Consider the following 16,620-nt stretch of genomic DNA (forward strand, 5'->3'; position numbering starts at 1 on the left):
TGACAAAGAGAGAGCGCAGAGGTGTGTGTGTGTAACCTTAATAACCTGAAGAATAAAATACAACAAAATAATGGAGTAAAAATTTACCTACTAACCAATAATTATAGGTGTCTTATTTTGACACTCCTAGCAGGAAGTGAGGCTGTGATTTACTTCCTGTCTGTCTCCGTCCCCCTCCTCTGTCTGTGTGTGTGTGTGTGTGTGTGTGTGTGTGTGTGTCACTCTCTCTCTCTCTCCCTATCTCTCTCTCTCTCTCTCTCTCTCTCTCTCTGGTGATGGACACTCAGAAGGTAAGAATCTGATCGATTGATGATCAATAACCTGTGATCTGTCAGCTGAGGGCGAGTGACAAAGACAACACATAGAGAGAGGGGGATGGGGATTAGCTAGCTGTTAGCAGCCAAAGTCCTTCTCTCTCTCTCTCTGGTCGAGTCAGCATCACTTTGAATGGAGGATTTACAGATTAGACTCGTCAGTGTGAACGGACTGTTTCATTTTTTCTACAAAACTTTATTCAAATAACAAAAACTGTTTTTAGGTCTTTGGTAACTCGACCTGTGTCTCTGTCTGTCTCTCTGTCTCTGTCTGTCTCTCTGCCTCTGTCTGTCTCTCTCTCTGTCTCTCTCTCTCTCTGTCTGTCTCTCTGCCTCTGTCTGTCTCTCTGTCTCTGTCTGTCTCTCTCTCTCTCTGTCTGTCTCTCTGCCTCTGTCTGTCTCTCTCTCTGTCTCTCTCTCTCTGTCTGTCTCTCTGCCTCTGTCTGTCTCTCTCTCTGTCTCTCTCTCTCTCTGTCTGTCTCTCTGCCTCTGTCTGTCTCTCTCTCTGTCTCTCTCTCTCTGTCTGTCTCTCTCTCTGTCTGTCTCTCTGCCTCTGTCTGTCTCTCTGCCTCTGTCTGTCTCTCTCTCTGTCTCTCTCTCTCTCTGTCTGTCTCTCTGCCTCTGTCTGTCTCTCTCTCTGTCTCTCTCTCTCTGTCTGTCTCTCTCTCTGTCTGTCTCTCTGCCTCTGTCTCTCTCTCTGTCTCTCTCTCTCTCTGTCTCTCTCTGTCTCTGTCTGTCTGTCTGTCTCTGTCTGTCTGTCTGTCTGTCTCTCTCTCTCTCTGTCTCTCTCTCTCTCTCTCTCTCTCTGTGTCTCTCTCTCTCTCTCTGTCTCTCTCTCTCTCTTTTTTAAAAATGTATTTAGAGTTATTTGTTCTTTGTATGTAGTTTGTCTATATACAGAGATGAGCAGTGCAGACAGTGCAGGTATACACAGGTGTCTCTCTCACTGTCTCTGTCAGTTTCAATTCAAATTCAAAAGAGCTTCATCTATCTGTCTCTCTCTCTCTGTCTCTCTCTCTCTCTGTCTGTCTCTCTCTCTCATTCATTGTCACTCCCTTGTTTATTCTGCTTCAGTAAAGATATAGGTCACTGCACTGTAAGATGACTGCACTGTAAAAACACTGCACAGTTTTTTGTCATTTAACCCTATCCTGTGGGGCAGTACCTGAGAGTGATGTAAAATCAGGTCCTCCTGTCTGATTGGCTGTATTCCTCTGCGATCTCTCTTTCTTTACACACCCAGGGTTTGATTCATTATTTAGTGTTTCACGAGCCGATTCATTGTAAATGCTTCATTATCAACGTAGATGTCGTGTTGAGACATTTCCAACCCATGAAATGCCGATTTCTATACATTTGGTAAGAAAGGGGGGGTGAGGCCTGCGAGCTAGTTCAGGCAGACAACTCGAGCTGCATTGATTTAATAATTGATATACGTCACTTCCACATCACCTGACAAACACTTCCTCCCAATTGGCGGTCTATTTAAGCTGCAAGATTTCCTGTCTCTCCCTCTGCTCTGTCATTGCCATCGCTGCGCTGCACCATACTGCGCTCTTACTGTCAGCCCCACCACCACCCCAGCATCCACCTGCAGGCTCCGAATGGGGGGTTTAAGATATTATCTCATCACTCCTCAATTTCTGCATGTAAAGTAAATCGACGAGGAGTGATGAGGTCGGAGCCTAGACGCCAAACAAGCTGTGTTCTGCTGCTGCAATAAACATTTCAGACTATAACAACGTGAGTGTCTGACTGAACTGTCTGTTAACACCAGCATTGATGTGTTTCATCACAGTACAGCAATATAATTCAGATTACAGCTCAAAACACATGTTTAAGTGTGCAGTTACTCTTTAAAGGTTCCATACAAATAAAGTTATTATTATTATTATTCTTATATGTAATTAACAGGAGAAGATTTTTAAGACTCATTCTGGTCTTTTTCATTCATAAAAACTCCTCAGTCATGAGGTTCAATATTAAATGTTCCTTCGTTGGTTACTGGAATGATCATATGTGATTAAACTAACTCTTCATGTTAATTAAATATATTAATTTTATTATATTAATTAGTTATATTTATTTTAAGGTGACATTTTCTGAATGAGAGGGCCTCAGAGGTTTGTTATTATTTATTATTATTTTATCGTTTAAATGATTTAGACAAGTTTTATTCTCACTTAAACTGGAAAGTCCTGATTGTGGATTAGTTGTATTTTGCAGTGCAACACTGCACTGTAAAAATACTGCACTGTGAAAAAGCCACTGCACTATGTAACCACTGCACTGTAAAACTAAACAGTACTTGAAATGTGCTTTGTGTTAAACAGGAAGCTCTGTGCAGGATCATCAGCACTTTAGCCAATAAGAACGAGGAGCTGCAAAATTTCCTGGAAACAGTTGACAACACGCTGACAAGTCTGCAGGTAAGCAGCTGATTGGCTGAGTGGGGGGGCTTAAAGGAGGGACGGAAAAACAAATGAAAACATTGTCATAAAGTTACTGAAATAAACATTTTCCATCCAATCAGACGGAGTCATGTAGGGTGATGTCAGAGCTGGAGGCGGAGCTTGAGCAGCTAAGCTCCGCCCTGGATGCTAAGGGGGCAGAGCTTCGTGATACTATTAAAGAGGAGAAGCATAGGAAAGAGGCAGAGCTTCAGGTAAAGAACGTTTTTTTTCTTGCTGTTTTGTTTCACAACATTTTTTAAAAATTTGAATCTTCTGTTTCAAATGTTTTCAGAAGCAGCTGTCAGAGGGAAAGTTCGCTCTGCTGTCGTGTGAAGAACTGCTCGAGTTCGCAAATCAAACTCTGACCATCAGCAACGAAGAAGAGTTCCTGAAGGTGAAACTCTTTTATAATGTATTTATTTAAAATCATTTAATTATTAAAAATAAAACCATAAAATGACTTCCTGGAAAAAAACCCTCTAACTTTCTTTTCAGGCTGCGAAACAAATCAAAGAAAGGTTGGTGTTGTTCATTCATCTTGTTTATTGTTTTTTTAAATGCTTTCATCTTTTATTTAGTTTTTCACTTTTTTATTTTGTTAATTTTTTCTCAAATATTAAAATAAAAATATAATCAATTTAAGATAAATAAGTTGAACACAGTTTTTAATCACAGCTATGACTGCTCTACTTGCTTGTAACCCCGCCCCTAACACAAGTAACCCCGCCCCTTTAACACTCATAACCTGCTACTGCTGAACCCACCCCTCGCGTTGCTAGGGTGACCATGGCTCCAGCATTCCGGCTGACGACTCGTCCGGCGGTGTCTGAGAACATGTCGCAATTTACTGTTGACTTTAGCGCGGAGAGGGTGGGGCTTCAACAACTTCACTTCCTGCCAGGTAAGGCACACCTTAATGCTCAGTGCAGCTTCACTAAGTAGAGGTAGTTCTCATGGTGGCCCTAAGTTGTTCTGACAGTGTATTTTTTACAGTTCCCAGAGCTCCAGAGATTGAAGTCTCAAACTGTGTCGTCCGTGACAACAACATCACTGTTGCCTGGCGACCGACCTGTGATCCCGACGGTGATGGCGGGCGAATTGAACGTTATGAAGTCGAGTACCGTAAAACAGATGGCGACTCCTCGCTTAGAGCCGCCACAGAGGCCTGCTGGGAAAAAATCCACAATGTCACAGAGACACAGGTCACCATGTCAGGTAAGAGGTCAAAGGTCAGAGGTTCTTTTTGTAAGCAGGTAGCAGTTTAGCATTGGACTGTAAAAAATGTTGGATAATCATTGGTTTTGTTTCAGGGCTAAAGTTTGATTCTCGGTTCGTCGTCGTTCGAGTTCGAGCGAAAAACAAAACAGCCGCCGGAGAGTTCTCTGAGCCTGTTGCCATGGAAACCAGAGGTGAACACATGACTGACTGTGTGCATGAATGAGTGAATGAGTGAGTGAGAGTGAGAGGGGAATAAGTGTGAGGCTGCCAGAACAAAGATAGGCAAAAAGGAAGGAGGTCTCACTCTGTAATAGAATGTGAAGTCTTATAAAGGGACTAACAGTTGATATCTTACATCATCAACACTCGCATCATATATATTTACATACATATAAAAATATATATACATATACTGTTTATACATATATTCTCTATACATATATAGAAACACATATTTTTTATTTGAGTTTTATTTGACCAATATTTTACCAGGTAAGTCCCATTCAGATCAACAATCTCATTTTCAAGGGAGACCTGGCATACAGTTTGTACTCAGTGTACATGTATTTATACATGTTATACTCTCACACGTATGTGTTCACGGTCCAAAATAAGCATTTGCCACTTGCCAAATGCAGGTAAAAATCTAATCTGGTGACTAAAATAAGTGAGGTCAGGCACCAGGGGCGGGTGCTCCCATCACTACAAAACATATAAGTTGTTGACTAAGTTTTGTTTTGCAACGACTCTGCACGTCGCTGACGTGTGTCCGTGAATAATTATATCCCAATCCTTCAATTGACCCTTGCTGACCACCATCCGCACGTTCATGTTTCCGTTATTTAGCTCACGCGGGGCTCTAGCACATCAACAATCTGTTAAGTGTGAATTTACACTTTTACTGGTCGCACCGGTGAGTCTGCAATTTACCAGGTTACAAACAGAGCAGCTGCTAGAAACATGAACTAGTCGTTGGTGGCCCGTGAGCTTCCTCTGTTCAGTGCTATGTGTCCTTTGGACAGTCACACAGCCACCCTGGTGTTGTGCTGCGGCTCTATGGGGGCCACCTGACGAGGAACTGACGCTACATTAGAGTAGCCTGCACCGGCTAATAGGGTCTTTCTAGCTACAGCAGCTTATTATTGAGTTTCCATGTTGTGGAGACGCATTTCCAAGTCACTTATCCTCGCCATCACTGCTTAAAAACTACAGTATTAACGTGTACCATGGTCAATACGCGAGGCAGAGGAGAAGCTAAACACCTGAGACACCTAGCAGGAGGCAGCAGAGGCTGTCGCTAACAGCTGAGCTACAGTACTGTCACTAGCAGAACTGAGGAGCTTGAAAATGACTGTCGGATGAGCGAGGAAGGAGAGAGCTATGAGTGCCTGGTCAGATCTACTGCAGTTTAATTGTGCAGTGGATGAAAGAGACGCTCTAATGACAAGTTTATTTTTTAGCAGTGCTAAAGAAAAAGTAAAAGAGTAATATGAGAGTGTATAAAGACTCTGCAAAAGCCCTGCAATAAAAACATAGCAAGAGTTAAAACGAATCAAAATATTCTTACAGTAATATGTTTAATATCAGTGGATTATTATTAAAGCATTACTGCGTACATGACTTGTTGCAGCTTTTAAATGTGAAGCTGGTTTTCACTTTTTTATATTTTATATCAAAACTTGTTAGTTGATTATGTTTTGTAATAATGATCTGACTTTGCAAAGTAGCCAGTAAAGCTGCGTTTTAATCAATCAAATGGAAAATACAAAAGTTTCCTCAGAAATTCAGTGGGGTAAAAGTATACATAAGTACACAAGCAAAGTACATTGCCTCAAAATTACACTAATACAACTAGAAGATCAGTACTATTGTTTTGTACTGTACTTCAATCAGGAGAGACTTCATTAAGATTGAACAATTACACTGAACAAAAATATGAACGCAACACTTTTGTTTTTGCTTCCATTTTTCATGAGCTGAACTCAAAGATCTCAGACTTTTTCTTTGTACACAAAATCTAAATCTGTGTTAGTGAGCACTTCTCCTCTGCCGAGATAATCCATCCACCTCACAGGTGTGGCATATCAAGATGCTGATTAGACAGCATGATTATTGCACGTGTGCCTTAGGCTGGCCACAATAAAAGGCCAATCTAAAATGTGCAGTTTTATCACACAGTACGATGCCACAGATGTCGCAAGTTTTGAGGGAGCGTGCAGTCGGCATGCTGACTGCAGGAATGTCCACCAGAGCTGTTGCCCGTGAACTGAATGTTCATTTCTCTTCCATAAGCCGTCTCCAAAGGCGTTTCAGAGAATTTGGCAGAACATCCAACCGGCCTCACAACCGCAGACCACGTTTAACCACACCAGCCCAGGACCTCCACATCCAGCATCTTCACCTCCAAGATCGGCTGAGACCAGCCACCCAGACAGCTGCTGCAACAATCGGTTTGCATAACCAAAGAATTTCTGCACAAACTGTCAGAAACCGTCTCAGGGAAGCTCATCTGCATGCTCGTCGTCCTCATCGGGGTCTCGACCTGACTGCAGTTCGTCCTCGTAACCGACTTGAGTGGGCAAATGCTCACATTCGATGGCGTCTGGCACTTTGGAGAGGTGTTCTCTTCACGGATGAATCCCGGGTTTCACTGTACAGGGCAGATGGCAGACAGCGTGTATGGCGTCGTGTGGGTGAGCGGTTTGCTGAGTGGCCCATGGTGGCGGTGGGGTTATGGTATGGGCAGGCGTATGTTATGGACAACGAACACAGGTGCATTTTATTGATGGCATTTTGAATGCACAGAGATACCGTGACGAGATCCTGAGGCCCATTGTTGTGCCATTCATCCACGACCATCACCTCATGGTGCAGTGTGATAATGCACGGCCCCATGTTGGAAGGATCTGTACACAAGTCCTGGAAGCTGAAAACATCCCAGTTCTTGCATGGCCAGCACACTCCCCGGACATGTCACCCATTGAGCATGTTTGGGATGCTCTGGATCGGCGTGTACGACAGCGTGTTCCAGTTCCTGCCAACATCCAGCAGCTTGGCAGCCATTGAAGAGGAGTGGACCAACATCCACAGGCCACAATCAACAACCTGATCAACTCTATGTGAAGGAGATGTGTTGCACTGCGTGAGGCAAATGGGGGTCACACCAGATACCCCCAGACCCCCCCAATACAGTAAAACTGCACATTTTAGAGTGGATGATTGGTCGACAGACGTCAAGGCTGAATCTGGTTGGTTTAGTATTTAAATAGTGTACGCCCATAATCAGCTGATCACCAGACAGGAAGGACAGAGCGGGAGAGAGAGAGAAGGTGACATGAATGAATGATGCTAATGAATGAATGAGTATGAACAGTCTTCCTGGTTGAACTTACGCTCAGCTGCATTAGTTTCTCGCTGTTTTTTATTGACATTATATCTTACAGCGTTTCTATGGCTGGTTAAAAAAGATTTTGGCCGGTAAACTTTTTGGCTTACCCGCCAATGGCAGGCAGACCAAAACGTTAATTTTGGACCCTGTATGTGTTTATATTTTTTGCAGCGTATAATTTTGGCTTTGACGCAGCAACGTCTCATGCTGAGCTGAAGGTTTTGGGCGACACAGTGACCTGGGAGCCTCAGGGGGTCAAAGGTCACGACCCCCGTCTGAGAGGAAAAGAGAATAAAAGCAGGTAAGGAAACGTGTTATTTTTTAAGAGTCATGGGAGTTGTAGTTTTTGAATGGTAACAGTGTTCTGTTTTAACACCTGTCTGTTTACTGAGCTCAGAACAAATGATTAGCTGAGCCCAGGTTATATACAGTAAATATATTATGTATATATATCTATATATAGATATATATACTATAATATACTATAATTGTATGAATGGTGAAACTTTTAATAAATTAATCTCTGTCTTTGCTGCTTGTGATTGTATGTTTTGACCTTTTTGTCCCTCTGCAGTCCCTGTACTGCGTCCTCTCCAACACACTCAGGTAGTCATTGATTACTGGTTGCCTAGCAACCACCCTGTCGCCAATCACTTTCTCCACCAGCCATGTCGCACTTCATACATCCAATCACGTCACTGCTCACCTCTGACATCACCTGTGACATCACATCAGTGTTATTTACAGTTTAAAGAAAAGTATCTTCAGATATAAACAACAAATCACATTTTAAGGGTTTGATAGACAGTAACATTTATAGTGATCGAGAATATCACGTTTGTACGTCCGCTGCACGTTCTATTAACTCTGTTTTAAAGATGTTTCTATGGCATCATAATTAATCGCAGAAACGTCCTTTAACTTCAGAAAAGTTTTACTCTGCCTTCATGTTTTTCATCATTGCTTCGGCACGATCTCATTGGCTGTTTCACCTGTTTTGTTTTACACTTTTATTCTGAAAACCTTTTTAACTCTTTCTCCTTTGACGTGTTTTTATTTTTCAGCAGCAGAAGCGCCACGCCTTCGCCGAGTAAGACAGGAAGTCGAGCCGGACGCGACCGATTCGCCGGAGAGTCGTACACAGTACTGGGTACTTCACTGTGATACTACTACACCAGTACTTTACACTAATACTACCACACTAATACTAGTACAGCAGTACTTTACACTAATACTACTACACTAGTACTTCACTGTGATACTACAACCTGGACCCTGTGTTTTATGTCTGAAAGGTCTGGCAGCTGCAGCAAAAATCTGATTGCTGTTTTTCTTAGCACAGATTGAACTTTATTGTTATTGTTCTGAAAAAGTTTTTGCACATTTTATTATATTTCTATTTGAAAAAGTCTGATGGAGCAATTGAATTAGTTTTTTTTCTTTTTGCACAGCAAATTACTCATAGAAAATTGAAAAGAATGCTCATGATCTTGACTTTCTGTCAATTAAAGTTAAACTTGACTAATTTGTGACAATTTTGTTGGGGCGGGGGGGCCTGGAAATTTTCCTTTCTCCAAAGGGGGGCATGACAGAAAAAGTTTGAGAACCACTGCTTTACAAAACTGTAAAGAAAACAAAAAACTGTTTTTTTATTTTGTTCTTATTCTGTCTCCTAGGTGACCAGGAGATAACTGGCGGCTGTCACTACTGGGAGCTCCGCCCCTTGGCTGACTGGAAGTCATTCAGTGTGGGCGTGGCCTACCGGGCAAGCCTGGGCCGTTTCGACCAATTAGGAAAGAGCTCTGGTTCCTGGTGTCTTCATGCCAGCCAATGGCTGCAGAGCTCTCTCGCTGCAAAGCACAACAACCGAGCCAAGGCACTCGAGTGTCCACTGCCACAGCAAATTGGGATCTACTGTGACTACGACAACGGTACGAAGAAAACAATGACTTATTATTATTTTAATATCAGCAGGAACAGAATCACAGTGATAAAAGACTGATATTAGTCAAGCATGTCCGCAGGTGGTCCACAGAAATGATCCCCAGGAACCTTCAATGTTTTAGTTCTCATGTTCTTTATTAGTTCTCCCTTTTTGTCGACATCATTCATGTGATTCTGTTTTGTCTGTTTGTGTTTCAGGTGATTTGTCATTTATTGACGTCGAACGACTTCGACTTCTTCACTCCTTCAAAACTAAGTTCAGCCAGCCGCTCGTTCCCGCCTTCACTGTGAGTACTACAGTAATACTGCAGTGATAGTAATACTATAAATCATACTACCTATACTACTTCTAAACCCCCTTGAACATCTACTACACATGCAGTACTACATATAAATAACTATAGTATTTATATATTTATATCAGATTTTATTGACTTAATTTTTCTTCAGTTTCTCAACTTTGAATTCTGTTCAAACATTTTTTCATTGTGGTTCAGTAAATACATTAATATAAACATAATAATATATTATCATTACTGTTGTTATTATATATTATAATAATATAAATGATATATATTAAGATAAGATAATCTTTTATTAACCCTAACCCTTTCCCAGGGGGGAAATTCGGGTAAAGTTATCCTCTCAAAGATCTCATGTTAGCTCTCTTTGGCGGCACCTATGGCGAGAAACGGTGATTGCGGGAGCACACTTCCCAGATATCCAGACAGTGTTGCGTGTACGAAGTCCACGGTTGGCTCAATCACCATTGTGTTACCTCATTCAGAGACTGGACCGTTTTTCGAGTTTGTATGATTGTCTTTATTTCTCACAATATTGGCATATTCTTCGGCACACATGAAAGGTAGCTTCCATATGGAGGTATCAAAATGAAATCACCTCCTGATTAAACAACTACATTAAAGCCGGTTGTCATTCGGCTTAAGCTGCTTGACTCATCTATTGCTTTTATCAAAGACCTCAGCTTAATTAGGGTCGGGCCAAGTATTGTTGTTTCTCATCTCCTTCTAGAGGAGTTATGGTGCTGATCAAGCACTAGTGTTGATCATTTAGCACAAATGAATCAAGGACTTTTTGCACTTCAAGGATTCAAGGATTCAAAGGCTTTATCGTCATATGCAAAAAAATGTATTCTGCTCAATGAAATTCTTCTTTCACTGTGCTACTACCTGATCGCTTATCAACTCAAAGTAACGAATTAAAAACAAAAAGAATATGCATTGCAAACAAGAATAGAAGAATAAGAAATAAATAGGAGAAAAATAAAGTAGAAAGAGTATACAGGATAAATATTATGTGCATCAGATATATGAACACGAGGAACTGCAAACTTTAAAAACAGAAAACCAGCAAACAGTGTTGAGCCATGAATGCAGTTAGGAATGTACAGGGGGTGATCACAAACTCTGGTTACATATTGTAAAGCCTTTATAAACTCAGACACCCAGACTGTGTTTCTCAATAGGCTGGTCATTCCCTGTATCCACGATGAGTGAGATAAGATTATTATTTTTTATTTGGCTATGAGACTGGACAATGTTCTGCCTTCTGTGATTCATGGGTCTCATAATGTTAGACGGGTACTTAACTTGGTTCATGTATGTGAAGCTTGTCTTGATAACACCATCTCATCACTCGATTCTGAGAAGGTATTCAACCATGTCGAATGGCCCTATCTTCTGGAAGAGCTCAAACGTTTTGGTGATTACTTTCGTAGATGAGTTGAAATTCTGTTTGTTGATTAATCTGCTGAAGTTTCCACAAATGACTTGATTTCACAACCATTTAAGCTTTTTTGTGGATCCAGGCAAGGGTTGCTAATTTCTCTGTTACTTTTCGTAATTGCCAGGGAACCGTTGGCAATAGCAATAAGAGCTAACGGGGGACCAGGAGCATTATATGGCTTCATATGCAGATGATGCCATCTTGTTCATTACCGATCTCAGAAAATCTATACCACCCCTCTAAGAACTGATCAATAAATTTGATACCTTTTCTGGTGGTAGCTTTATTTATATAGCACCTTTAAAACAGAATGTTTACAAAGTGCTTTGACAGACAAAGCAAAGGCTGGAACTCAGGAAGATTACGGAATACAAAACAACTTAAAGAACTTTAAACAATGAGGCCAAACAGAGAGTGTTGAAGAAATCTCATCAAAAGGCAAGAACTCAGGTCAAACACCAAAGGTCAGCAAGAATAAATGCAAGTGAAAGAATTAAAGTGACAAAAAAGGAACAAAGGCAAACAATAAGCAATGCAAATTAAGAGATAAATTACATTAAAAAAAAAAGCAGTGAAAGACCATAAAAGGTTAAAAAAAAAAAGACAATAAAAAGAAAAATGAAAAGAAAAAGACGACATCACATCAGAGGAAGAGATTGGGATCAATAAAATGAAAAAAAAAAGGAATTAGAGATAAATTAATAAAGAAGTAGAAAAATGAATAAAATAATTAAAATTAAATTAAAGCCATAAATAATGGTAGGAATAGGAAGAGATGAATGGATTCAAAGCAAGGTGAACATCACATAAAAGCAAGTCTGTAAAAGTGAGTTTTATGAAGTGATTTAAAAGAAGTCACCGACTCTGCAGCCTCATCTCCTCAGGCATGACGTTCCAAAGCCGGGCGGCTCTGACGGCAAAAGTCACCTTTAGATTTGAGCCATGACTTTGGAACGACCATCAGGCCCCACCTGAGGATCTCAGGGCGCGGGATGGCTCATAAGGGGTCAGCATTTTTAAAGCTTTAAAAGTGATCAGTAAAATCTTAAAATCAATTCTAAACGGACAGGGAGCCAGTGAAGGGCAAGTGATGTGATGTCGTCTGTTCAAACCAGGAAGAAGCTGAGCTGCTGCATTCTGGACCAGTTGGAGGCGAGAAAGAGATTTATCATTGATACTGGAAAGTGAAGCGAGTGAGTTACAGCAGTCGAGTCGAGAAAAGGTCAGCGCTTGTACAACTTTTTCCAGGTCGGCGTGTGACAGAATTGATTTTAGTTTGGAAATGGATCTTAATTGAATGAAACAGGACTGGACGACTTTCTTATTATGTTGTTGGAAGGTTAAATCTGAATCAAAAATTACTCCCAAGTTTCTTGCAGTGGGTGTGATATTTGACGACAGTGGGTGTTGAGTCAAAAGTCAAAATCAATCAAAGTCAAAGAAACCATGACACCTGTAGGACGAGTGGAGCAGTGTATTGCCTCCCTGCTGAGGAGAGGAAAATCCCCAAACTGACACCAGCTGATTAGCTGATTAGCAGACTGAGGGCACCTGCCTGCAGTTTTTCAGCAGGATCACTCTGCACTTCAGTGTGGCTTCAGACAACAGAGGAGAAACAACTGTTCAGCTTGGGTCAAAACATGAAGAAGCTACTGGTATGGATGAACTGAAATTATGTTGATAAGAAATGTTTGTTGTGTTGCTGAAAGCAGAAAAGGTGTAGTTTGGTTTCATGCATGATCAGGATAGACAGCAGGCCTATTCATGTTGAGCAGCAGTGAAGCAGCCTGCTTGGATTTGTTTGTCTCTTTGAAGTTCTAAATTGATTTCATACTTTAATGTCAATGATAATTGATAAATATTATTTGATGATTAATAAATTGGAGGTAGATGGTATATTGTAAAGAGTAAAAAACTGTTAATATTCTGCACTTTAAAACAGTTAAGTTAAAGTTAAAATATTTGAATAATAAATTACTTTAAAAATAACTAAAACATTTAAAAAGTATGTAAGACATTTGTTTGTTTGAAAGTGATGATGATTGTAAGTTTCTGTTTCTGTTTGAAGGTTTTCAACCTATTATTCCTCCAATAAGAAAATAGAAATTGAGAAGAAGAAAAGAGTTGTCCCATTGCATCCTTTGTGGTTGGCCAGGCCATTTTTCAAGTTTGGGCAGAAGCTGAGCAAAGCAAACCATAGGATAACTTGTCAGTGGACCAAGGGAACTTTCAATCTGATTGATATGCGAGTTGGGGTAGTTGAAGAGTATGACTTCTGATTTTGAGTCGTTGAGCTGCAGAAAACTTTGTGCCATCCAACATTTAATGTCCCTGAGGCAGTTAAAAACAGCAGCTTGGCTTTTTTGGTCACCAGGTCTCAGCGGAAGGTAAATCTGTGTGTCGTCTGCGTAGCAATGGAAAGAGACATTGTGGCGATGAATCATGTTACCGAGTGGGAGCATATAAACAGAAAATAAAAGTGGACCTAAAATTGAACCTTGCGGTACACCGCAGGTATCTGAGAGGTGGAGGATGAGTGGTTACCCATGCTGACCGCGAAGGTTCTGTTTAAAAGATAGGAATAAACCAACCAAGAGCAGTGCCCTTGACACCAACCCAGGTCTCGAGACGTTCGATTAAAATGGCATGGTCTACTGTGTCAAATGCTGCACTCAGATCTAAAAGAATTAAAATTGCGCGCTCTCCTCTATCTGCAGCTAAAAGAAGATAATTTGTTATTTTGAGGAGGGCAGTTTCCGTTCTGTGCAATGCTCTAAAACCTGACTGAAATTTCTCAAAGAGGTTATTTTGACTCATAAAAGCTAAAATCTGTGTTTCTCTAAAACGTTGGATAAAAAAGTTTGGGAAATTGGCCTAAAATTGCTAAGAACGTCAGAATCAAGATTTGGTTTCTTTAAAAGAGGTTGGACCACAGCATGTTTAAAAACAGAAGGAAAATGACCATTTAAAAGCAAGCTATTAATAAAATACTGTGCCCAACGTGTCCATAACTTCTTTGAGAAATTTAGAGGGGGGGTAAAATCGCTAGATAGTTAGATAGATTCATATGTATGTGGGATTGTAAAATATGGTCAGGGGGGATCATCTGTTGCTTAATGTCGTTGATTTTATTTTTAAAGAATTTTAAAGATGCAAAGATTTAATGACAGATAAAATGACAGGGGGAGGGGCTGCTTACAGTGTCTAAAATTTTAAATAAAATGGGTTTAGAGGGATTAGATTAAATTAAATTAGAATAAAAGGATGCTCAAAAAATGTGAATGCGAAAAATGTGTGCGGCCCCTCTCTTGGCCGTTGGTTGAAAGAATGAACAGCTAGTTTGGCTCTTGAAAAACGTACCTGCACAGTGAGGAAGAAAGATCAGAGTTTGTTAATATTGAGACATTTTTGAACTATGTCAAAAATGGGGACATTGAAGAAGCTTTGTAAGTGTGAGGCTGAGCAAAGGACATACACTAGTGTTAGTGTGAGGAGAACATGACGTGTCTATATTTTTTTTACTGTATTATTTTGTTTTGTTTTTAATTTGCAGATTTAGCATTTTTTCTGTCTGTTCGTTGACTGTAAAATTTATAATTTTAATTATCTATGTACTTTTAATAAATGCAGATTTGTTTTGATTTCAAGTGTGTGTATATATGTATTATTATTATTATTATTATTATTATTGTTGTTAGAAGTATTATTTTGTATTCTGCCATATGTTCTAATCGGCGACAGTTTCTTTGTGTTTATATATGCTTTTATATATTTTATACGTAACTTGTTGAATGTATAAAAACAAGAAACATATTTATACATAAAAAGTGGACGCAGCCGTTTAAAGTGCTCAGGAACACAACCAGACTTTCAGTACTTTCAGTACTTGTCCTTCAGTGGCATCTGAAGCAGTACTCTGCAGTGCTCGTATTCATGGTATTGCAGTACTAACCATAGTATTACTGTGTTGCAGGTTTGGTGTGGGGGCATCACCATAATGACGGGCCTGCAGGTGCCAAGCTTCATGGGTAATTTTCTCTCCACCAATCAGAGCCTCAGTAATCTATCGCAGTAGATCGACCTCATCCAATCCCCTGCTTGTATTTTTTTAGACTTATCCTTAATTTATTAATTTTTAGTTCACTAATTTATCTTTATACAAAAAGTTAGATTCTATTACATAAAGAAATTGTTTGTGATGGTTTATCAATTTTTTTATGAAAATGTAAAATATATTTAATTATAACTTAAGACCTATCATTAAGGAAAGAGGTTATACTGATTATTCTTGTCTGCTCTTATTTTGAAAGTCTTAACCTGAAGCCATAGAGTAATTTAAGTGCTTTAATTTTGAAAATGTACTAGTTTTGTCTGTTAGCAAAGTCTTTTATTTTGTCTAATTTTGTGACAGGAAAACCTTGTTTGTGAATGGGAGATTTTTTTTTTGAAGTTGACAGAACATTCCCTGTTTCCTGTGGGTTATTGTTTGAAGGATGTAACCAGATCTAATTTATTAAGAAGTAATTAAAGAAGTTCTTATAAATTTGGGTGAAAGGCTTTTTTAATGACAGACATAGTGAGATACAGTATTATGCATTCCTACCAGCTATTTTATTTTGAAGGTTAGGATAAAAACTTCAGGACGAAATACATTTTTTGTTTTCATAAAATATTTGTATAAGACCTGGAATCAGATTTATAATTAAATTAAAATTATATCGTAACATCATTATTATTGTTATTAAATGAAATATATTTTAACAAAAATATTATAAATGTTTCTGCTTATGGAGCCATCATGTGTGAAAATGTGGCGCCTGACGTGAAATCTGCTTTGATTCAATGTTTTATATCAAAATAAACATTTTGATAAACTGTAACAATAATAAAATTGAACCTTGTGCACAAAAGTCTGTGTGCTTATATTCTGAAGAATCTCCTGAATTCCTCCTGGACGTGGTCCTGAACACCTCCTGAATGTGGTTCTGAACGCCTCCTGAATGTGGTCCTGAACGCCTCCTTAATGTGGTCCTGAACGTGGTCCTGAACGTGGTCCTGAACGTGGTCCTGAACGCCTCCTGAACGTGGTCCTGAACACCTCCTGAACGTGGTCCTGAACGTGGTCCTGAACGTGGTCCTGAACGTGGTCCTGAACGCCTCCTGAACGTGGTCCTGAACACCTCCTGAACGTGGTCCTGAACACGTCCTGAACGTGGTCCTGAACGTGGTCCTGAACGCCTCCTGAACATGGTCCAGAACACCTCCTGAACGTGGTTGTTATGGGTTGTGTTTTGTGCTGTCGCCCCTCCCCGCTCTGTTTCCTGCTACAGGTTGGTGTTGGTAATCAGTGGAGAAGTGTTTCCACGTGTGTCAATCGGGCTGCAGGCAGCAGAGATGAAAAGGGCGCTGTGGGCAGTGTGAGGTGACTTTCTCGTGTGCTGCGGCCCAGGCTGACGCTCCCTTCAATTCATTTTTGTGTCTATTTCTAGGACAAGATCTAGTGGGTTTGTTTTGCGTGTGTGGTTAAATAAAAAACCCTATTTATTTCGCTAAACAT

At 40.1% G+C, this 16,620-nt stretch overlaps 1 protein-coding gene across 2 annotated transcripts; it reads left to right on the top strand.

Annotated features, from left to right (window-relative positions):
- Nucleotides 1-241: 241 nt before the first annotated feature.
- LOC138601941 (FSD1-like protein) lies at nucleotides 242-15,961 on the top strand. Of its 2 annotated transcripts, none has more exons than XM_069673269.1 (13): nucleotides 242-290; nucleotides 2,648-2,743; nucleotides 2,848-2,979; nucleotides 3,060-3,161; nucleotides 3,263-3,285; nucleotides 3,547-3,668; nucleotides 3,761-3,982; nucleotides 4,078-4,176; nucleotides 7,545-7,674; nucleotides 8,438-8,523; nucleotides 9,050-9,304; nucleotides 9,516-9,604; nucleotides 15,037-15,961. In XM_069673269.1, the coding sequence occupies exons 1-13, from the start codon at nucleotides 276-278 to the stop codon at nucleotides 15,136-15,138; spliced, it is 1,473 nt and encodes a 490-aa protein (XP_069529370.1). In that variant the 5' UTR covers nucleotides 242-275; the 3' UTR covers nucleotides 15,139-15,961. The 2 variants fall into 2 exon arrangements, with proteins under 2 accessions (XP_069529370.1, XP_069529371.1); XM_069673270.1 differs by having other exon boundaries at nucleotides 8,441-8,523.
- Nucleotides 15,962-16,620: the final 659 nt, after the last annotated feature.

Source organism: Semicossyphus pulcher, unplaced genomic scaffold (genome assembly GCF_022749685.1).
Source record: "Semicossyphus pulcher isolate SPU_LCO1_2020_fin unplaced genomic scaffold, fSemPul1.0.p SCAF_22, whole genome shotgun sequence".
Lineage (NCBI taxonomy): Eukaryota > Metazoa > Chordata > Actinopteri > Labriformes > Labridae > Semicossyphus > Semicossyphus pulcher.

What these genes read in the sequence shown, in the direction of transcription:
- LOC138601941 (XM_069673269.1), top strand. An exon ending in GGAAAGAGGCAGAGCTTCAG is followed by an intron (nt 2,980 to 3,059) that starts GTAAAGAACGTT and finishes AAATGTTTTCAG; the next exon opens with AAGCAGCTGTCAGAGGGAAA. An exon ending in TGTTGCCATGGAAACCAGAG is followed by an intron (nt 4,177 to 7,544) that starts GTGAACACATGA and finishes TATTTTTTGCAG; the next exon opens with CGTATAATTTTGGCTTTGAC.